This window comes from Schistocerca americana, chromosome 4 (genome assembly GCF_021461395.2).
Source record: "Schistocerca americana isolate TAMUIC-IGC-003095 chromosome 4, iqSchAmer2.1, whole genome shotgun sequence".
Lineage (NCBI taxonomy): Eukaryota > Metazoa > Arthropoda > Insecta > Orthoptera > Acrididae > Schistocerca > Schistocerca americana.
Window position 1 is genome coordinate 789,528,174 of NC_060122.1, and position 24,377 is coordinate 789,552,550.

General features: G+C 46.2%; 1 protein-coding gene across 2 annotated transcripts in view; it reads right to left on the reverse strand.

Annotated features, from left to right (window-relative positions):
* LOC124612952 (atrial natriuretic peptide receptor 1-like) overlaps positions 1-24,377 on the reverse strand; it is a 1,199,832-nt gene that overhangs the window by 130,441 nt on the left and 1,045,014 nt on the right. For both annotated transcript variants that reach the window (XM_047141468.1, XM_047141467.1), the window contains one exon: positions 3,969-4,140. In XM_047141468.1, the coding sequence (XP_046997424.1) occupies positions 3,969-4,140 (172 nt within the window). The remainder of the gene's footprint in view (positions 1-3,968; positions 4,141-24,377) is intronic.

A 24,377-nucleotide genomic window follows, 5' to 3' on the forward strand; every position in this document is an offset into this window, starting at 1 on the left:
CATCGCAAAGCCATAATTAAATTAACGTTTCTTTTGGATCATGAACGACCCGAAGTGTATGAAGTTGTACAGTTTATACGGCACAAAATGCGTCTCCCGCCGCAAAATGTTCTCAAAATTCATTTTTCGATCCTTGGAACTGTCGTGGTTGATCACGCTGCTTTTGACCGCTGAACGTTGCTGCTTCCGAACTCCAGTTTCAGGTGCCTTCGGGCGTCTTCGTGGCCCCCTTAAAACCTCATAGCAAAGTCGTCAATCACGTCGCTGAAACGTGGAAGACGTTCGAAACATACCGTGTCCTCAATGGTGCCCGGCAGATCAAAACTGAGCTGCGTAAGCACGTGACTTATTACTTGGTAACCGCTTGCTGCAGCGTTGTCACACGTGACGACCAGCGTCGCACTTGTTCAGGTTGTGCCCAGGAAGGCCATGTCTGTTCTGAACGTCGCTGACGTAGAATGATTCAAGCGCCGATCGGAGACGTCGCTCTCCCTGCAGTGTCCACTGTGTGACCTTCATCTTATGTGTCCGTGGCGGGGTTTCCTGCTGTACCCACTTTGAATTAGTTGGCACTGGTGTCGCCTCCTCTCGACAATGATATAGACGTTTCGTCTGTCTCACCTACACTGCTGCCGGTGGTAGTACCAATGGACTAAGGCAGTCAGCAGACGCTAGCCGTCCCTCCCGACTCCGAGGTTGTTGATCGTGGAGTTGTACTGACCTCTGCTTTTCTGCCATCTAGCCATATGTTGGACAGCAGCCGCCCACCATCCATTATTGAACAACATGTTACGAAAGAACGGTCGCCGATGAAACGGAAGAGACAACGCCCTACCCCTTCTGATGACCTCAAAGTTGGGGTATTTCTGCAATGAGGGTTTGAGCCATGACTTTTCCTCTCTTAGAACCAGTCATTCTCTGTTCATCGGATATTCTTCTCCGCAAAACTATAAGTCGGTAGTTTCACCAAATCTGGTAACTTGCCGCTCCCTCCTTTTCCCGACGACGGTTTCCTGGTATTCTCTGTGATATTAATAATAATTTACAAAAAAGGAAATAGATAAATAAGTAACTGATTTTCTTTGTACCTCTGCTCTATGTTCCCTACACTTTTCTTGGCTTCAGGGCGGAGGGAAAGGGACATGGTAAACAGGCGTCGGGTTGCGACCCCTGCCCACTTTGACCCCACCCCAACTTTTGGGAGTCGAGAAGGTCCGATCCCTTAAAAGAATGGAGGGAGGGTAGCGTCTTTGATTAATAATCAAAACGTCCTCGATCGCGGTTTCCAGCCCCGACATTCCTTAAGTTCTGAATAAAAAAGGTCAGCAATGGCAGTCGAGGGCTTCTGGAATAAGAAGTCACCCACATTCTGCCAACGGCCTTGTCAAAGAGGGCGGACGAGCGAGCAGAAGTTTGGGGCACTCTCTTTCCCTTGGAATGGAAAGCTGCCCCTAGAAAGCGGAAGAATCACCAATGATCAACGGCATAAGGATGCAGCAGGCAATGCAAACCACTGCATTAAATTTACATAACGTGTATCCACAGAGCATGTTGCCTGTAATTGAAAAAGTGTCATTATGATCTCAGCATAGAGAAAAGATTCCGGACTACTCCACCATTCGGATCTCTGGGAGAGGACTGCCGACGGGGAGGTGACCGTGGGATTAAAACTGAAAAATCAACGGAAGGATAACGGAGTAAGGAGGACACATAAAGCAGTTCAGCACTGGCAAAAAGGGCTTTCCTGGCCTATGAAAATCTGCTAGTATCAAACATACGTCTTTTTTGGAGGAATAAATTTCTGAAAATGTGCGTTTGGAGCACAGCACAGTACAGTAGTGAGACGTGGACTGTGGCAAAACCTGAAAATAAGAGAACAGAAACATTTGAGACGTGGTGCTACAGAAGAACGTTGAAAATTAGGTGGATTGATAAGGGGAGGAATGAGGAAGTTCTCCGAAAAATCGTCGAGGAGAGAAATGTATGGAAGACAATGACAATAAGAAGGAACAGGACGATAAAACACATATTAAGACATCGGAGAACAGCTTCTATGGTACTAGAGGGAGCTGTAGAGGGTAAAATTTGTTATGGGAGGCAGAGATTGGGATACATTCAGCTAATAATTGAGGACATAGATTGAAAGTGCTACTCTGAGATGAAAAGGTCGGCGCAGGAGAGGAATTCGTAGGGGCCCACATCAAACCAGACAGAAGACTGAAGACCAAAAGAATTGTTCACCCTCGCTAATGTGAAACACCTCTCTTCTACTGAACAAGTTCTCACTGCTTATAAGGTACGCATTTTGGAGCCAATTTTCTTGTTTTGGCCCATACTTTTTTTTGTCATCTGACTGGTTTCATGCGGCCCGCCACGAGTTCCTCTCCTGTGCTAACCTCTTCATCTCAGAGTAGCACCTGTAACCTACGTCATCTATTATTTGCTGGATGTATTCGAATCTCCTCTACAGTTTTTGCTTTCTACAGCTCCCTCTAGTACCATGGAAGTCATTCCCTCGTGTATTAACAGATGTCCTATCATCCTATCCGTTCTCCTTAACAGTGTTTTATACATATTCCTTTCCTCTCCGATTCGGCACAGAGCGTCCTCATTCCATACTACCAACTGTCGGAGTTTGTCGTTGATCTGGTCCACCCAGTATCAGGGAGATGGGGCTGTACAGGATGATTTACTAAGTGGGTCGCAAGTGAAAAATTCGGTCACTCTTCAAGTAGTCAAATGGCGGCTTAAAAACATTGCTAAATTTTAATCAGTTTTAGAACATGATGGTGACATTCAGATGAAACAATAAGGGAAGTTAACCCTGACTGAAATTTGTAACAAACTAAATAAATCACATTAAACTGACTGCAATTGTTGTTTTGAGAATTAATTAAAGTGGCAAGATCCGTGATGGAGACAGTACCAACAGATTTCAGTACATCACGGGATGAGCGAAAATTCGAGAACTGGAGTGAATCGTGTTTGCCGTCTTTTATATAAGTATGAGTTGGTATTGTTACATGTGACTTGCAGCCTAGGAAACGTTGGAGTCCGTGTTTCACAGTCAATCAAGCGCAGCACTATGGAAGGGTTGGAGAGGGAACGGAGATACCAGCTTGGACGAGAACTACAAGAGTGCGAGGATGGGAGGAGTGAGCGGGCAGCAGCTTATGTCATGTTGCAGCAATGGTAAACCATACGGCGTACTTAGGCTTTATAGGAACATCTACCACATTTAAACTGCAATTTGCATGAAAGCGCCGGCCGCGGTGGTCTAGCGGTTCTGGCGCTGCAGTCCGAAACAGCGGGACTGCTACGGTCGCAGGTTCGAATCCTGCCTCGGGCATGGGTGTGTGTGATGTCCTTAGGTTAGTTAGGTTTAAGTAGTTCTAAGTTCTAGGGGACTTATGACCTAAGATGTTGAGTCCCATAGTGCTCAGAGCCATTTTTTTTTTTTTTTTGCATGAAAGCAGTTTGAACTGACTTTAAAGTTAGGCAAATAGTCAGCTACAGTAATCATTTATGCAGGAAACAGCAAAAGCCCAGATAGGGGTGAGTGGTGTACTTGCTTGTTTCGTGGTGCAATGTTGTTGACGCTCACCGTTATGTTTAATACGTAGCAGAGTATTACAGAGATATTGAAAGGGATTGAACTGGAAGACTCTTGCAGATAATCGTAAACTGTTCCGACAGAGTCTATCAACAAAGATCCAAGAACTGGCATTAAATGATGACTCTGGGAATGTACTACAATCCCCCACGTATCGCTCACACAGGGATCGTGAGGTTAAGATCAGAATAATTACTGCACGCACAGAGGCAGTCCAACAATCGCTATTCCAGCGCTCCATACGTGTATGGAACAGAAGGGAACCCTAATAATTGGTACAGTGGGTCGTACCCTCTGCGCCTTACACTGGTTTGCAGAGAACAGATGTAGATGTAGGGGTAGAGGCTGATGGTACCTGTTGAGCCTGCGGATGGCGGCCTTGAGCTCCTGGAAGGTGGGCCGCTCGGCGGGGTCGTCGGCCCAGCAGCGGCGCATCAGCTGGCCCACCACCTCGTCTTCGCACGAGCTGTCGCTGATGGTCGGCCGGAACAGCGGCTTGCCGCCGTTCTTCACGTTCTCCACGATCTCTGCAACACGGCCGCAAGCACTTCAGCAAAGGCGAAGAGGAGGAAAGGATGCTGAAAAATGAGCTGGCTGAGAACATAGAAAATTAGGAGGTTCTCTGCAGAATGAGCAGGGAAAGTGATACACGCAACACAAAAACTGGAAGAAAGACTACGATATGACATACGTCAAGACATCAGCAAATAACTTTTATGGATATAAAAGGAACCAATTAGAACAACATACACTACGAGGTGCGGCTAGAAAAAAACCGGACTGATGCTGGAAAAAACATTTATTTACAATTATTTACAATTTCATGTTATCTCCTTCAATGTACTCTCTTCCTCGGTCTCTACACCGCTCCATACGAATTTTCCACTGTTCATAGCAATGCTGCAGATCATTTTCGGTAAGTCCATACATTACTTCCGTCGCTTTTTCTTTTACTGCTTCAACAGTCTCAAATCTAGTTCCTTTCAAAGCTGACTTGACTTTAGGGAAAAGAAAAAAGTCACAGGGGGCCAAATCAGGTGAGTAGGGTGGATGATCTAAGATGGGAATGTTGTGTTTTGCCAAAAACGTCTTCACTGACAACGCACTGTGAGCTGGGGCATTGTCTTGGTGAAGGATCCATGACCTTTTTTCTCCACAAATCGTTCCGTTTTCTCCGTACTCGCTCACGTAGGGTAGCCAGGACGCTAATGTAGTAATGCTGATTCACTGTTTGTCCCTCTGTTACCCAATCAATGTGCACAATCCCTTTGATGTCAAAAAAAAAAACAATCATCATTGCCTTGAATTTCGATTTTGGCATTCGTGCTCTTTTTTGTCGTGGAGAACCAGGAGTTTTCCAATGCATCGATTGGCGTTTAGTTTCGGGATCGTAAGTAAAAAACCACGATTCATCGCAAGTAATAACATTTTGTAAGAAGGTGGGATCACTTTCAATGTTTTCCAGGATCTCAGAACAAATCATTCTTCGGCGTTCCTTCTGTTCAATTCTGAGACACTTTGGAACCATTTTTGAACACGCTTTGTTCATGTCGAAACTTTCATGAAGAATCTGCCTAACACTTTCCTTGTCAACTCCTGTTAACTCAGACACTGCTCTGATCGTTAAACGGCGATCTTGTCGAACAAGTTTACCGATTTTTTCAATGTTTGCATCAGTTTTTGCTGACAATGGTCTGCCAGTGCGAGTGTCTTCGCGGCCATCTTTAAATCGTTTAAACCACTCAAACACTTGTGTTCGCAATAAACAATCATCGCCGTACACTTGTTGTAACATTACAAACGTTTCACTTGCAGATTTTCCTAGTTTGAAACAAAATTTGATGTTAACACGCTGTTCTTTCTGTACACTCAACATTTTCCGACGCACAGACAAAACGTCAACTACTTAAAACAGACGCCACGGGCAGACTGAGTGCAGGAGGCAGATGAAACTCGAGCAGTAGGCGGAGCGAGAGTCACGTGACAGGCCACGCGACTTTCAGCCTTATTGCATTCGTTTTATTGTTTCACCAGTACTAGTCCGGTTTTTTTCTAGCCACACCTCGTATGTGATCAAAAGTATCCGGATACCCCGAAAAACATTCGTTTTTCATATTAGGTGCATTGTGCTGCCACCTTCTGGCAGGTACCGCATATCAGCGACCTCAGTAGTCATTAGACATCGCGAGAGAGCAGAATGGGGCGCTCTGCGGAACTCACAGACCGAACGTGGTCAGGTGACTGGCTGCCTCCTGTGTCATTCACCTGTACGCACGCTCCTAAATATCCCTAGGTGCACTGTTTCCGATGTGATAGTGAAACGGAAACGCGAAGGGACACGAGCACACAAAAGCGTACAGGCCGACAGTTGAACAGGGTCGTAATGTGTAATAGGCAGGCATCTATCCAGACCATCACACAGGAATTCCAAACAGCATCAGGATCCATTGCAAATACTATGATAGTTAGGAGGGAGGTGAGGAAACGGATTTCGTGGTCGAGCGGTAGCTCGTAAGCCACATATTACACCGGCAAATGACAAACGACGCCTCGCTTGGTGTACGGAGCGTAAACATTGGACGATTGAACAGTGGAAAAACGTTGTGTGGAGTGACGAATCACGGTACACGATGTAGTGATCCGATGGCAGGGTGTGGATGTGGCGAATGTCCGATGAACGTTATCTGCCAGCGTGTGTAGTGCCAACAGTAAAATTCGGAGGCGGTGGTGTTATGGTGTGGCCGTGTTTTTCATGGACGGGGCTTGCACTCCTTGTTGTTTTTCGTGGCACTATCACAGCACAGGCCTACATTGATGTTTTAAGCACCTTCCTGCTTCCCACTGTTGAAGAGCAATTCGGGGATGGCGACTACATCTTTAAACACGATCGAGCACCTGTTGATAATGCACGGCCTGTGTCAGAGTGGTTACACGACATTAACATCCCTGTAATGGACTGGCCTGCACAGACTCCTGACCTGAATCCTATAGAACACCTCTGCCATGTCTTGGAACACCGACTTCGTGCCAGGCCTCACCGACCGACATCGGTACCTTAGTGCAGTACTCCGTGAAAAATGGGCTGCCATTCTCCAAGAAACCTTCCAGCACCTGACTGAACGTATGCTTGCGAGAGTGAAGCTGTCATCAAGGCTAAGGGTGAGCCAACAGCTTATTGAATTCCAGCTATAGATGGAGGGTGCCACGAACTTGTAAGTCATTTTCAGCAAGGTGTCCGGATACTTTTGATCACATAGAGTATACAGGGGAAGACATAGACTGACGGATAAAAAATCGCAACACCAAACAGTAATTAATGGAGTGATGATGATGATGATGATGTCGTGTGACTAGGGCCTCCCGTCGGGTAGGCCGTTCGCGTGGTGCAAGTATTTCGATGTGACGCCACTTCAGCGACTTGCGCGTCGATGGGGATGAAATGATGATGATTAGGACAACACAACACCCAGTCCCTGAGCGGAGAAAATCTCCGACCCAGCCGGGAATCGAACCCGGGCCCTTTGGATTGACATTCTGTCGCGCTGATCGCTTTTTTTTTTCTTTTTTCCTAAAAACCACATCTAGGCTGGCCAGAACTCTGGTCCTTGTCGTTAATCCGCCGGGCGGATTCGATCCGGGGCCAGCGCACCTACCTGAGTCCAGGGAGCAGAGCATTAGCGCTCTTTTTTTTTTGCGGGTAAGTGCTCTACCACCTTTTCTTTTTGTTTTTTTTTCCAAGTGCTCTACCAACTTTTTTTATTTTATTTTTATTTTTTTTGTATTTTTTTGTTTTATTTTTTTTATTTTTTTTTCCTTTGCCAACCTTTTTTTTATATATAGATGGAAAAAGGCGTCTTTCAGTTACGACAAACAAAATTAGAATGTACATCCGTAGCAACAACAGAACAAGAGTTTCTTCTAAACTATGAAAGAGAATTTGAAACCAATAGTGTGGTGATAGAGAATAAAGAAAGGAAAACGTAACCAAATCCCGCACGCCATTCCATGTGCATGGCCCATCTGCGTACAGATTCCATGTTCCAAATTGGTACAACATTTCGCAGCGTTTGGAGCTCCATGACGGCGGTCATCCTCTGCCCGGTACTCCCCAACTGTGAGGGGGGTTATCGAAGACACTGCGTAAATAGTTGGCAAATAATTGTCGGTATCGGGGTGTAGACTCAAGTGTGCTATGACTGTCCTGGAGAAATTGCCAGTAATCAAGCACCATCTTCTCATCATCTCGAAAGAGGTAGTATATGGACATGCCTTTAAACCATGTGACAGCATGAGTCTTCGCAGGTGGGAAATAAGTATCCTCTGGACAAAGGAGGAGCCGTGGCTCAATTGTGCGAGGCGCGATACGCAGGTAGCAGGCGAGGATCTTCTGCACTAGCAGCCATACCTCTAACGCCGATCCACATGTTAAGCGGTGGTCGTCAGTATCCACGAGGTGGCAATGTGGACAAAGGAGGGAATCCGCCATCCCAATAGCGTGCAGCCTTTGTCGTGTTACAACCTTCCCGTTCACCACTTGGTACCACGCGGCTCGTACCCGCGTGGGGAGGAACGACTTCTGGACCGCTCTCCATACTGCAGGCCATAAGGTCGTAGGGCTCTTCCTCTCAATCACATTGCGAGGGATGGACCTTAGCAGCAGTCTGTAAAAGTCTCTCGCCTTGGGAGGGCGAGTGTTGTGAAGGTCTGGGTGCACGTAACTATACTCAAGAATAAATGCCGAGAGGTGCGAGAGTGAGGGTGTAATGTGCGCAACCGTGACAGGTGGCAGAAGAGACGCCGGCAGCAATTCCTCTAACAGACGACCCGTAAGGGAAGCATCTTTGTGGGTCCACAATTTCATCATTGTACACAAGTATAATGCTGTAGCCCTCGCTCGTACATTTATAAGTCCCAGTCCGCCATCAAGCGGAGGGAGGGTGAGTGTTTCGTAGCGGACTTTGAATAGGTGTCCGGCGGTAAGGTAATATCCAAACGCTGCTTGCAGTCTGTGTGCCATCGCTGTCGGTATCGGTAGGACCTGGGCCATGTGGATCATCTTAGTTGCCACGTGAAGGTTGAGGTATTCCACACGCTGTAGGAGGTCCATCCGTCGAAGTAAGTTCCGGCGAACTTCTGTGCGTATTGCCTGTAGTAATCGTGAATAGTTCATGGCAGCCGTGCGGCGCACATCCTGTGTAAATATTATGCCCAAGGACCGGATCTTGTTAACTAGTGGGAGTGGGGCTAAAGCGTCCCCCTGTAGACCTCTCCCAATGGGCATCGCTGCCGACTTGGCCACATTCATGAGGCTGCCCGCTGCCAAACCATAGCGATTGGTCCATTGTATCACCGAGCGTACCTCGTCACCAGATCGGACAAGTAATAGAAGGTCATCAGCATATATCCTGCAGTGAAAGGTGTGATCCCTCAATGATATGCCCGAGAGACTGTTTTTCAACCCTCCGACAAGTGGTTTGAGTGCGATCGCGTAAAGGATCATGGAGAGAGGGCATCCTTGGCGAACTGACCGTCGGATCGGAAAGGGACCCGCAATCCGCCCATTCACCAATACACGGGATGCAGCTCCACGGAAAGGCGCTGAAAGATGTCGAGAAAGTCAGGCGGGAAGCCCATGCGGGCCATAACGGACAGAAGGAACTTGTGGTGAACTCTATCGAAGGCGTGGTCGAAATCAATGGAGATCAGAGCAGCTCGAAGGCGACAGGATGTGACGATGGCTATTAAATCCCTGCATTCACTGGTTGCCGTTTGCATGTTGGTCACTCCGCCCTGTGTCGTTTGCTCTATTGAGAGGAGTAGGGGCAGAACCGTCTTCATGCGGCTGGCGAGTAGTCGGGCGAAGATTTTATAGTCCGAGTTGAGCATTGTAATGGGCCTGTAGTCCTCGACCGTCCGACCTCTGGAAGGCTTGTGTATCGGTATTAGGAGACCTTCCACGAATGCAGGTGGCACGTGAGAACCGGGGGTCATCAGTTCTTGGTACATGATGATCCATCGGGGCATCATGAGATCGCGGAAAGTACGATAAAACTCGAGCGGCAGTCCGTCTGGCCCGGGAGATTTGTTGAGTGCTCCCTTGTTAAGCGCGTCCTCGATGTCGTCTCGTGTAATCCCACCTAACAGCGTCGCCGCTGCTGCATTGTCGAGGGTGTGCGACACGTGCTGCAGTATGTCGTGATCGTCCGCTCCCTCGTCCTCTGTATTCACCTCGTCGTAAAACCGGCGATAGTGATCTGCGAAGGCTTCTGTAACTGCCGCCTGAGTCATTACGACCCTACCACCTGGCAATACGAGGTCCGTGATCAGCTGCTGTCGGCGTCGGCGGCTGTCGAGCACGATGTGATGCATAGACGGGTTTTCTCCTTCCACTCGGTCTTGACGTCGCGATCGCACTACGACCCCCTCCAAACGTTTCCTCGTAAGAGACAATATTTTAGCTTTAATTCGGCGGCTTTCCATTTGTCGGTTTGGAGATGGTGGTTGGCTGTCGAGTTCGCGAAGCATCGTGTAATAAAAGTCCAATGTGTGACGATGCCAAGCTGCGATATCTTTTCCGAATTGCGTTAGCACACGCCGAAAAGCTGGTTTTGCACAGTCCACCCACCATGCTAGAATCGATGGGTATCGGGGAAGACGACGTTCGCAATCCAGCCATGTGTTGGCGATAATCTGACGGCATTCCGGGGCTTGAAGATGTGCCATATTCAGCTTCCAGGGTCCTCGGCTGCGCCATATCCGCTGCTGTTGTAGAGTGAGTGTGCATATGAAAGCGCTATGATCGGAGAAGGCAAGCGGCCAACGTTCGGCGTCCAATACTCCCGGCGCTAGAGCTCGTGATACATAAATGCGGTCTAGGCGACTGGCGGAGTGACTAGTAAGGTATGTCGGCCCGGGACGTTCACCGTGCACTGTCTCCCACGTGTCGGTGAGAAGCAGATTTCGAACCAGGAGCCGAAGTTCTTGACAAGTCGAGAAATGTGGGACTTGGTCTTTGGGGTGGAGTACACAGTTAAAATCGCCCCCGAAGATATATTGCTCGAAGCGGCTGATAAAGAGGGGGGCGATATCCTCCGAGTAGAACAGCGATCGTTCGCGGCGTTGGTCAGTTCCTGGTGGAGCGTAAATGTTAATGATGCGCGTGGCGAGTGCTGTGATCGCCAGCCCCCTTTCTGACGGAAGGTAAGTCACTTCTTCGATGGCAATTCCGTCGCGCACTAGTATTGCCGTACCGCTGCCATTCCGGTCCGCCGGAGACACATATGTCACATAACCGTAGAAAACGGGGAGGGCCGCTATATATACTTCTTGCAACAGGGCAATGTCAACATCCGAAGAACGAAGCATCTCACGCAGCAACTGGATCTTCACTGCCGTTCGTATCGTGTTGAGGTTAAGCGTGGCGATACGATAAGCTTGTTGCCGTACCGCAGGTGTTAAGTTATCCATTAAGACTGGAATTACCTATGACGCTTCTGACTGTATTGACACCTCCGCATCCCCCCAAACCTCACCGGCAGTCCTTGCTAGAGGGCCGGCGCCAATGGCGTGGGCCCTGTTGGCGTAACTTGCATGGTTCCGTTGTCGTCGTGGTCATCCGCCCACGTCGGGGAACTGAAAGTAAGATCGGCCTCCCTAGCTTCCTCAGGACACGGCATGGGTGCTTGCATTCCCGAAGGTGGTGGGCAGCATCTGTCCTGCAGCTCGGCATCCGATTTTGCCACGGTAGATACATGTGTTTTCTCCTCAGTTTCGTTCGATGGTGCCACACTGCAGCAAATGGCGGCTGCCTCTGTGGTAGCGTCGTCATTGAAGGGGGAATCGTCATCCTCTGGAGGCTGTGTCGCATCCCGTTCGGAAGTTGCTCTACGCCTCCGCTTCCGTCGCTTCGGAGAGCGTTGCTTCCTGGTGTGTCCTTCTGTGTCAGACGATGGCAAAGATTCACGACGTTCCGGCACAAAGGCAGCCGTAGGCACAATAAGCGAGTCTACGGCCATGCTATCGTCATGTATGTTGTTATCAGTCGACGGGGGCGGCGGCATCGGAGTTGAATCCGTATCTTGTGGAACGGGTGTGTCATCATCGCCCTGTATTGGAGCATGGAGCCGCGACCCAACAGTGGATGTCGGCTGTCGTGGTGAAGTGCTAGCTGTCGTGAGGGCTGCTGCATAAGTCACAGGAAGCAGCGTCGGCTGCGATGGCGGGTCCGCTTCAGCCGGCGGCAGTTGAGTGATGCGACGTTGCATACATTCTGATCTGAGGTGTCCCTCCTTCCCACAACCAGAGCAGGTCTTCGGTTGCCCATCGTAGATGACGATGGCACGGCAGCCACCGATATTCAGATATGAAGGCACATGTCTTTTAAGTTCTATTCGAACCTGGCGGACACCGTTCAGCACAGGATACGTCTGGAATTGCGTCCATTTTTCCGCAGTATGATCATGGACCGTGCCGTAGGGGCGCAGCGCTGTCACGACGTCCTCCGCCGGTAGTTCGAAAGGAAGTTCGAAAATTCTGATCGTGCGAAGTCCCATGCCAGAATAATCGACGTGCACAGTCCCCACATTGCCATCAGCATGGCAGAAACGGAGGCCCTGTTTCGTGTCCCGAAGGATCCGTTCACATGTTGCGTCGTTGATGATCTTGACATATACGATACTACTCACAATGGACAAGTGAATGCCGAGAATGTCGGTCGCCGGGATTTTAACTTCTTCTCGTAGAAATCGTTCGACTTCGAGTGCTTTGGGCCGTGCAAATTCGTTGCGGAACGTAAATTTGAGCGTCGATTTTCTGTATTGGTGCGCCATAGTGATCTATATGCTGAGTACGGCACGCGCGAAACGGCCGAGTACTATGTAAACAACACGAGCGCTCGCTCCGCGGCAGGAACACAAACAGCGCGTCCTCACCGCAGCACAGCCAAAGGCCAACTACTGACCGCTCAGCTACCGGGGACGGACAATGGAGTGATGAAAATACGTTTGTCTTGATTACAAATTTAAGTGATCAACATAGCAAAATCAGAGGTTAATGTAAGTGCGAGATAAGCTATTGAAAACATGAAATGGTGGTACGTTAATAATCGTTATAACCGTCACAATGTTGACTCAAAGCATGCCAACGTGAATACAATGTGTTATACTTGTGCCAGATGTTACTTTACGGGATGGAGTTCCATGTCTGTTGCACGTGATCGGTCATGGTTACTGCTGGTTGTTGATGGCGCTGGAATTATCCCCTAATGTCCCATATATGTTCGATTGGAGACAGATCTGCTGATCGAGCAGGGCAAGGCAACATGTCTGTGAAGCATGTTATGCGAAAACAGCGGCATGTGGGCGAGCGCTATCCTGTTGGAAAACACCCTCTGCACTGCTGTTCATGAATCGCAGTCCAACAGGTCCAGTCACCGGACTGACGTACAGTTTTGCAGTCAGGGTGTGTGGGATAACCACGAAAGTGTTCCTGTTGACATATGAAATTGCTCCATAGGCCATACATAACTCCAAATGTAGGTCCAGTGTGTCTAGCATGCAGACAGGTTGGTTGCAGCCCTCAGGCAGCCTCCTCCTAACCAACACACGGCCATCACTGGCACCGAGTGAGAACCGGCTTCCATCTGAAAATACACAATACCTCCACCCTGCCCTTGAATGAGCTCTCGGTTGACTCCACTGAAATCGCAAGTGGGCGGTGGTTTGGTGTCAGTGCAATGCACGGCACACGGTGTTTGTTTCGGAGTTGTCCTTCAAGTAACCGATTTGGAGCACTTCATTGTGTGACTGTGGTGCCAACTTCTGCTCAAATTGGTACTGCAGATACAGTACGATGCGACAGATCCAGACGCCGAGCACGATGGTCTCCCCTCTCACAAGGGAACCTCCCCATCGCACCCCCCTCAGATTTAGTTATAAGTTGGCACAGCGGATAGGCCTTGAAAAACTGAACACAGATCGATCGAGAAAACAGGAAGAAGTTGTGTGGAACTACGAAAAAATAAGCAAAATATACAAACTGGGTCGTCCATGCTTAAGATAGGCAAGATTATGGGCAATGTTGGACGAGGAGCGCCGTGGTCCCGTGGTTAGCGTGAACAGCTGCGGAGCGAGAGGTCTTTGGTTCAAATCTTCCCTCGACCGTAAATTTTTACTTTTTATTTTCAGTTTATGTGACAAACCCTTATGTTTTCATCACTCTTTTTGGAGTGATTATTACATCCACAAGAAAACCTAAATCGGGCAACGTAGAAGAATCTTTTTACCCATTGGCCAAGTGTACTAGTTAGGTAGGTCGACAACATATTCCTGTCATGTGACGCACGTGCTGTCACCAGTGTCGTATAGAATATATCAGACGTGTTTTCCTGTGGACGAATCGGTTGACCTATGACCTTGCGATCAAATGTTTTCGGTTCCCATTGGAGAGGCACGTCCTTTCGTCAACTAATCGCACGGTTTTGCGGTGGTGTCGCAAAACACAGACACTAAACTTATTACAGTGAACAGAGACGTCAATGAACGAACGGACAGATCATAACTTTGCGAAAATGAAGAAAGCAAAATTTTCAGTCGAGGGCAGATTCGAACTAAAGACCTCTTGTTCCGCAGCTGTTCGCGCTAACCACGAGTCCACGGCGCTCCTCGTCTAACATTGCCCATAATGTTGCCTATCTTATGCATGGACGACCCAGTTTGTATATTTTGCTTATTTTTTCACAGTTCCACACAACTTCTTCCTGTTTTCTCGATTGATCTGTGTTCAGTTTTTCAAGGCCTATCTACTGTGCCAACTTATAACTAAATCTGAGGGGGGTGCGATGGGGATGTTCCCTTGTCAGTCGTGGTATGTGGCCGTCCAGAGGCGGGTCTTTTTGCAGCAACCGTACACTCTCGTGACCACCGCTGCCAGCAACCATGTACAGCGGCTAAATTCCTCTGGAGTCTTTTTACAGTATCTCAGAAAGAACATCCAGCTTTCGTAGCCCTATTACACGACCTCGTTCAAATTCAGTTAGGTGCTGATAATGGCGTCTTTCTCTCCTCAAAGGCATTCTTGACTAACATCAACTCACAACGTCGAATCACAGTAGCAGCTACCGTTCACGACGGTCACAATGCGCATTTAAAGCAAATCTGATTTGCATCCCCATAGCGGCGCCACTAACAGCACAAGTAGCGACTCCCCGTACGAAGATCTGCGCACTTCCACAAAAGATAAATCTCATGCATCTGACGGAACAGTGGTCGTGTGGTGTCCTACGAATTGTCTTCACGAGCAGTCACCATCACTGCTGACGTTTACTGTCAACATCTGAGACGTCTTGCAGACGCAGTCCAAGACCAACGACCAGGAAGACTGCGTGAAGTGATGCTACCGGCCCGCCTTCTAATACACTGACAAAAAAACACTATACAGGAGTTGGGTTGGGAAGTCATTCCGCACCCACTTTAATCGCGATCCTGCGCCCTCAGATATTAGCATTTCCGATCTCTGTCGAACAAGCTTCAAGGAATTTCGTTTCCGGACGAAAATACGCTCCGAACATAAATCTCGACTTCTTCGCCAGAGAACCACGTGATTTCTACAGTCGTGGAATCGAAAAGGTACCCCAGCGTTGGCAGGCTGTTGTAAATAGTGAACGAGAACATATTACTGGTGATTAAAGTTTCTGTTATGTGTGTCTGTGGGGAAACGCAACGCACTTACGCACCAATCTAATAGATCACCGTGCTCTTCTGGGGAAATCTTGTCGTCCCATGTCCATAGAATTCAATTAAAAGACACCTAACGCCTCTGGAAAGTGTCTTAGAACGTTTAGACTGTAACAAAAGGTGTTCCCCATGACGTGTCTACCACCTCTAAAAGTTTTATGCAAAAAATTTACAACACCCTGTACGTGATCTATACTCTTATCTTATTCCCATGACCCCTACGAGAAATATACAATGATGGAACACCAACGGCAGCTCAGTCCTCCTCTAAGACTGTTTCTCTACATTTAAATCTGTAGTGTAACAAGAAATAAAAATATTACGCCGCAAATATATTTCAAATATGTCGACGTTATGTGTGAAATGAGACATAAACGAGGAAACATTTAAGAGCATTTGAACTAGTAGCATTCTATTAAACAGCCACAGTTCCACTGCATTCTCAGATTTTACTGACGTAAACGTCTCACTTTTAGGGAAGGCATTTGAATCGCATGAGTAATTCATTTGATTAGCGATACAGCGTAAAACATTAATCAGATTTGATGAACTTGGGTTTAAACTCTTGTCTTCGCAAACACTAAAATAGAGTTGTACCCACGGTGTTACATCGATTATCGTATTTGCGCCGCAAAGCAAATTTCTGTGACTCAAGGGGCGAGTTTGCATACAGCTTGCAGAGTGAGAGGAATATCAATATGTCGACTAACTAAAACATAGGTTTTAGCTCTCCACAAAGGCATTACTCTCGTTTCTTTTTCAATCGAAAAATGCATCACCACTTGTTCCAGATGCCTGAAAAAACGATTAACGCTGAATTTAGTTGCACTCAGATGGGTGGAGAGACAAAGGGTGAATTTCATTTATAATCCGCATCCCATATATACAAGAAGTTTCTTGTTGTTGTCATGGTCTTCGGTCCAGAGACTTTGATGCAGCTCTCCATGCTACTCTATCCTGTGCAAGCTTCTTCGTCTCCCAGTACCTACTGCAGCCTACATTATTCTGAATCTGCTTAGTTTATTCATCTCTTGGTGCCTCTCTACAATTTGTGCCCTCCACGCTTCCCCCAATACTAAATTGTGATCCCTTGATGCCTCAGAATGTGTCCTACCAATCGACCCCTTCTTTTAGTCAGGTTGTGCCACAAATTGTTCTTCTCCCCGATGCTGTTCAGCACCTCCTCATTAGTTAAGAGCTCTACCCATCTCATCTTCAGCATTCTGTTGCAGCACATTTCGTGTCTAAGCTATTTATCGTCCATGTTTCGCTTCCATACATGGCTACACTTTATACAAACACTTTCAGAAAGGACTTCCTGACACTTAAATCTATATCTTATTATCGTTTAAAAACACCCGATGCGACGTTGATGACGCTGAGACAAATAATTTAATATGAGACACTTGGGGCGCAAATCTCTCAGACCACCCCAAAAGTGGATGACAAATTTAGAACATGTGACGTCACCAGCTGACGTAACCTCGGCACACATGCAATGGGTTAGTCTTGTCGATTCTATCCTCGCCGCACATCGCTCCGTTCCTCTAGGCTACTCTTCCTTCGAGCACATTTTGTAAATATGATCTGTTGTAAATGTAGAATTTGCAGAATTATTGTACTCGCTGTAACAAAGCAAAAGCTGTTCTTATTTTATAGCTGCTCTTATTTTGTGTTTCTTTCTTTTTGTTCCTTCGTTTTTTGTTTGCGGACTTTAGTTAGCAAATAAAACGTATGTCATTTACTGGTAGCGGCGCGCCTCCGATGCTTACACTCATTTACTTCTGACACCATACTCTCGGTTATAGCTGCACTGTAGTTCGTAATAAACCACTGAAGGCTACAAGACTGACGAATAAAATAGTAAATTTTACGTCAATGTGAACACGAAATTGTCTAACGAAATAAAATTTAAAAAAAATGCCGCCTGCCACACGCAAGACTCAAACGCTTAGCCTCACCCGCTAAAACTCAGCTACTAGTTCTGTACATGGCAATGATTAATCGCGCAGGAGATGTGTATTCATACCATGCTGGAGTATCACACTTCCCACACACAAACTATGGAAGCAGTTCTTTTAAGACAAGAGTATATGTACTATTTGACGCATGTGGACGTGAATAAGGTAAACAGTTCAGATGTTAATCTTCTGTTCAAAGAACACGTCACAGAATTCGTACGCTAACTATACTACACCGAGCGTGGTGCCTGTTTTGGAGTCACATGTCATTTTCGTAGTAAACACGGCATGCAGAGCAAGTTGCAGTAAATTGATTCTGCTGGTTTTTGACAGAGATAACGTGAAAAACGAGGGAGAGCGCAAAACAAGCCGTCTGTTCTACGCAATGTTTGCCCGCAAATGAAAATGAAGAAGCAGCAAAGCAATTCGCCGTTGTTCCCGCAATGCGGAAAGGACAGCGGAACGAAGGCGCGGATACTCGGTCAAGTGAAATGACGCGGAACAGGCTTTCGTCGTCGGAGTGCTGCTCGGGATTTTAAATGCCACCCCGCAATACGTTTGTTCTCCTCCCTGGCTCCCATAAATGCGTACTCAGTGGTTTTACAAATAGAGGGCTCTGGGTCTTCTACGAAAGTGTACTGTGAGTAATCAACGTCATACTGGCAGATATCTTCGTTCGCTGCTTTTCCGCCACTCAGCTTAATGGATTAGTACAGAGTTACTGCAACACTGTGTGATCCTCGACATTTCACTAATATACGCCAAAATCTGGAAGAAATGGCTTGAATAAATTTAGTCTTGGATGACGAGTAAAACAGTGTCTTCATCATTGTCACAATCATAGTCCACGTACATACACTGCTAGGTACAGGCGTCGCCCGTACTCATCCACACATTACAGTCTTTAGATATTTCGCATCCAAATCTGAACTGCTCTTTTATTTATTTATGTCATCACTCCATCTTCCGTTAGGAAGTCCCCTAGGCCCTTTCCTATCGGGAAGGCTCAAAAACCGAATTTCCTTCACTCAACGCCAATCATTTGCCGCTTTACCGCGTGGCCCATCTCCACTTTAGTTTTCTAACAGTCACTACCACATCCTCCTATGTTTTCTCGTATCCATTTCTTTGTTTTTATGTCCAATATTCGCTGCAGCAAACTTGCAACTATTCACCGCTCGTTGGACAACTCCCAGTTACTCAACTTTTTGAGCATTTGACGTCCATGTTTCACTTTCATAAGTAAGCACGACTCCGCACATGCCAGCGACAAAAAAATGTCTGTCACAAAATTTCGTCTGGCGAGTATATCCGGCAGAAAAAGGACGTTAAAAAGTGGCAATCTGGCAACACTATAACCACATCTATTGTGACTACATCTGTCGACACATAATGGCTGTACTGTGCAGTTGGTGCAATGTATAAAGTTTTGGGTTAGCCTGCAGGGGGTGGAGGGTTCGATCCTGGGTTGGCGCGCATTTTTTTTTTTTTTATTTGATAATTTCATTCTGACATTTTATTCTGTAATATACTCCATTTCTTAGGTCACGCGTATCCTAAATTTACAACATTTTGTAATACTGAAAATTACAAATATGTGGTTAGACTAATAAGAAATAGACAGTTGAAACAAATGACCTGTCATACGACAGAGTAACTACAAAAACAATATCAGTTTCCAAATGCTAAAGATGACGGCACAGTACAATAACACAACATCTACTTGTCATTTATACCACCTGTAATATGAGCTCTCAGACGTCGCACAATAGCAACCAGTGACAATAATAATGTCCATATTAACGACCGCATGACCTCCACAACAGCATACGTTGTCCTTAGAACAACAGATGCTCAAAGCGACCTCCCTCCACGTCCAAACATTGCGCAATTCACCGGATCATATAGCTCTGGTCCCTTCGCACCAAAGGTGCATCCACAGTAACAACAGCAGCATGAACACGCACTACCAATTCTTCCACATTCGTCGGCGGAGTAGATTACATGTGCTCCTTCAGGTGTCCACAGAGGAAGAAATCCAGGTGATTTAGGTCAGGTGAAAGCGGTGGCCATACAGCTGGACCTCCACGTCCGAGCCATTTCCCTGGAAATGTTCTGTCCAAATATTGTCGCGCATTAATTCCAGATCGTGGAGGTGCACCATCCTCTGCCGAACATGTAGTGGAAAATCTTCCCACACATCAGGCAGGTATTTCGAGAGGAGTGCGTGATACCTACGTGCAATCAACCGGTCAGGCAACATGTAGGGCCCAAACACCTGTCGCCCAATATTCCGGCCCAGACGTTGATACCAAAGCGAACTCGGTATCCACGGTCGTGGGTGGTGTGTGGGTTAACCTCACACCAATGGTTCTGTATTCTGCATATAGAAGACTCCTTCACGAGAGAATGCTGGTTCATCTGACCAAATCACGGTGTTCACAAAGTCATCGTTGGCTTCCTGTTGTTGGAACCATTCACAGAATTGCACTCTATGATGGCGATGAGCATGATGCAGGTTTTGCGTGAAAGTATAATGATAGGGGTGCAGCCCATGCTTGCACATGGGCTTTGCAAGGCACGCAGCTCCCTTGCTACGCTACGTGTAGTACGTCGCTGAGGTTCTTGGTGTATGACCTCCAGAATAGCTGCCTCAGTAGCTGGAGTACAGCGAGTTCTTGGACGACCTTTGTCACGCGATCGTGGAAGAAGACAACCGAAGGCGCAGCTCCATATGACAAAACACATTTTTCTGGATGGCGTCGACGAGGATATCTAGCAACATATTCACGAGCGGAAACACCAGTCCGGTTATCAGATGCACCACGGACCGGAAGCATATCCACATATACATCGTTTTTCTAAGCCATATGTCTGACACACTGATTTAGAGATTTACAGTGAGAAAATTCGATACGTGTACGCACGTACATTGGAGTCCGTCACGGGCGCGTTACTCCGCTCGCAACTAGTCCCTGTCTGACAGCGCATACAGTATAAACATACCATCAGTCATGTGCGCTATTCCACCTAATGCAGATATTGTTCTCCATGATTCATCCCGACACCGCTAATTGTGAAATCTTCGGTTTCGAATTACGCTGTTTCTCTAACGGTAGTAGACGTAAAGTTTCCACAATCCAATCGATAGATTAATAATAATAATATGGTACTGGGTGAAGAGTTTGACAGAGCACTAAAAGACCTAAATCGAAACAAGGCCCCGAGAGTAGACAACATTCCATTAAAACTACTGACAGCCTTGGGAGAGCCAGTCCTGACAAAATTCTATCATATGATGAGCAAGATGTATGAGACAGGGGAAATACCCTCAGACTTCAAGAAGAATATAATAACTCCAATCCCAAAGAAAGCAGATGTTGACAGGTGCAAAAATTACCGAACTATCAGTTTAATAAGTCACGACTGCAAAATGCTAACGCGAATTCTTTACAGACGAATGGAAAAACTAGAAGAAACCGACCTCGGGGAAGATCAGTTTGGATTCCGTAGAAATATTGGAACACGTGAGGCAATACTGAGCCTACGATTTATTTTAGAAGCTAGATTAAGGAAAGGCAAACCTACATTTCTAGCTTTTGTAGACTTAGAGAAAGCTTTTGACAATGTTGACTGGAATACTCTCTTTCAAATTCTGAAGGTGGCAGGGGTAAAATACATGGACCGAAAGGCTATTTACAATTTGTACAGAAACCAGATGGCAGTTATAAGAGTCGAGGGACACGAAAGGGGAGCACTGGTTGGGAAGGGAGTGAGACAGGGTTGTAGCCTCTCCCCGATGTTATTCAATCTGTATATTGAGCAAGCAGTGAAGAAAACAAAAGAAAAATTCGGGGTAGGTATTAAAATCCATGGAGATGAAATAAAAACTTTGAGGTTCGCCGATGACATTGTAATTCTGTCAGATACAGCAAAAGACTTGGAAGAGCAGTTGAACGGAATGGACAGTGTCTTGAAAGGAGGATATAAGATGAACATCAACAAAACCAAAACAAGGATAATGGAATGTAGTCTAATTAAGTCGGGTGATGCTGAGGGAATTAGATTAGGAAATGAGGCACTTAAAGTAGTAAAGGAGTTTTGCTATTTGGGGAGCAAAATAATTGATGATGGTCGAAGTAGAGAGGATATAAAATGTAGGCTGGCAATGGCAAGGAAAGCGTTTCTGAAGAAGAGAAATTTGTTAACATCCAGTATTGATTTAAGTGTCAGGAAGTCATTTCTGAAAGTATTCGTATGGAGTGTAGCCATGTATGGAAGTGAAACATGGATGATAAATAGTTTGGACAAGAAGAGAATAGAAGCTTTCGAAATGTGGTGCTACAGAAGAATGCTGAAGATTAGATGGGTAGATCACATAACTAATGAGGAAGTATTGAATAGGATTGGGGAGAAGAGAAGTTTGTGGCACAACTTGACCAGAAGAAGGGATCGGTTGGTAGGACATGTTCTGAGGCATCAAGGGATCACCAATTTAGTATTGGAGGGCAGCGTGGAGGGTAAAAATCGTAGAGGGAGACCAAGAGATGAATACACTAAGCAGATTCAGAAGGATGTAGGTTGCAGTAGTTCTGGGAGATGAAGAAGCTTGCACAGGATAGAGTAGCATGGAGAGCTGCATCAAACCAGTCTCAGGACTGAAGACCACAACAACAACAATAATGTATTGAGATAGGTACTAAACAGCATGCGATTATCAGACTCAGTGCTGAAAGGCATAATTAGTGGGACCATGGCGGTAACACAAACAAATAGTAACTGAGTTTGGACATTATTCGCAAAGCACGTTGCATTCCTACTGGTAACGTAAGGCCCTAACGAAATGTCATGGACTTGAACGAGGCAAGAATAATAGTTGGTAATAATATATGGGACAATTGGAGGAACGTACAAAGAAAACAGGTTTCATATCTAGTAGATGAAGTTGTTCGAATAAATTCACGCCCACGATGTGGAAAGGGCTTCTTCCAAAGCTGACCAGTCTTCCATTTCTACGATTGTAGTATGTAAATGCAAATGTTTTCTAGAGGACCCGCTGCAATCGCTGTTGAGTATTAAGATGCCAGGTACCGTACCACCCGGACTACATTTAGCCATTTAGCAAATAAAAAACGTATGCCACAATCCAGGATCGAACCCTCGACCTCCTGCATGCTAACGCAAATCTTCATATACTGCACCCACTGCTCAGTACTACCAACATGTGCTGACAGAGGTAGTCATCACACATGTGGTTACAGTGTTGCCAGATTGTCACTCTTTAACGTCCTTTTTCTGCCTAATATACTTGCCAGGCGAAATTCTGGGACAGACATTTTTTTTATCCATGGCATGCGAGGTGTCACGCTGCGAAGCCCGAGTGCGCGAATTTCGCTTCACCCTGTATATTGGTTGAAAGGGTTCCGTTAAAGCCATACTGGTAGTTTTCTTCTGAATAGACATTCAGTTTCTTGCATCAATTCTAAGGTATTTTCATCCTGCAGTTTATTTCTAAGTGTAGCAGTCAGCTCGTCGTTCTCAGTTATCCTAAGCAAACAAATTTTTCAATTGTTACTATATCTTCGACATCATAAGACTTGACTATTTTCCTAGTGGCATTCTGCTTGTACATTGTTTTCGTCATACTGAAATCAGTCTTCAGTTCTGCTCGCATACCTGTTTTATTTAATTAGTCCAGAGTGTGCTTATGTTCTCGTGGATCCGAAGTAAATAAAACAATTTCGCCTGTAAATCTAAGGTGTTTAAGATAAGATTCGTCGATGCGTATTCGTTATTTACCTCGGTTCAACAATGAAAGGCCCTCTCCGAGGCTGCAGAAATTAGTTTGGTGAAACTAAGTCCAGCTGTCTAGCTCTTTTCTGAATTCAACCTCTTCGCTTCGTTAATGAAATCGGATGGCGTTGTTGTATACAACTGCTACAGATAGTTACTGTAACTTGGCTGCCAAGTGCTAGCAGAACAGACTTTGTTCGGACTGAGTCAAGTGTAGAAAATGTACCGAGCTACAACACAGTTCATTGTGTGACTTCTTGGATAATCTGCTGACGTTCTATTGTGCTAAGGCCTGCTTATTGTTTTTTGCGGTAGAAGTGTAAATCTGTTTCTAGCCTACTGCTGAGGATTTTCTGAAACGAAGACCTCAAAGAGTGGTTAACAGGCTCGCTTTGTTGCCTCGTCAAACTTCCAACGATACGACGTCAGAATTCATATAGAGCGAAATGATCCGTCTCCAATAACCATTTTTGTAATAACGTGAAGTTTCAGCTCATACAAGAGGACTAACGTTAGAACGGGTGTAGACCCGGCTAGGTCGATGACTGGATGAACTCTACTGCTTACTGAACTAGCGACATGTGTTTCATATTTTCAAATTGTCGGATTCAATTTTCTAGAAGTAAAGAAACGGCTCAGATTGCAATGGACACATGAACTTCGTCACTGCCAAGCTGAAAGCAAGGATGTTGTCTTTTTGATGTGTACTACAGTCATGGATGGCCACGTAGATATTAGACGCTAACGTGGCTTGATTTGGAAGCCGACAGTTTTGAGGGATACAGCGGTTTGGAGAGGAAGTAATATTGTGTTTCGTCGTGCAGTCAACTGCGAGGTCAGTGGAGATGGAGCAAAATGTAACATTAAAGAAAGGTAGGGAGGTAAATACGCCATTACCTTGCAGTGGAAGCAACCACGCATTTGGCTTAAGCGTTTTGTGAAAATCACAGCAAACTGAAATCGGTAAGTTCTGACGGCGTGGGTACTGTATCTCACCATCGTGGCAACCCGCTTGGTAAGAGCGTTTGCAGAAGCGACTGTATACACTCACGGAAGAAAATCGCAACAGCAAAAAAGTAATTAATACAGAGTAATTAAACTACGGGAATACATTTGTCTTGGTGACATATGTGAGTGATTATCATTGCAGGAAAACAGGTTAAAGTAAGCACGCGATAAGCCACTGCAAATGTGAAACGCTAGTACATTAATAAAAGGTGAACCGCCATAATGGTGAATGCAAACATGCAAAATGGCGTGCATTGTATTCTACAGCTG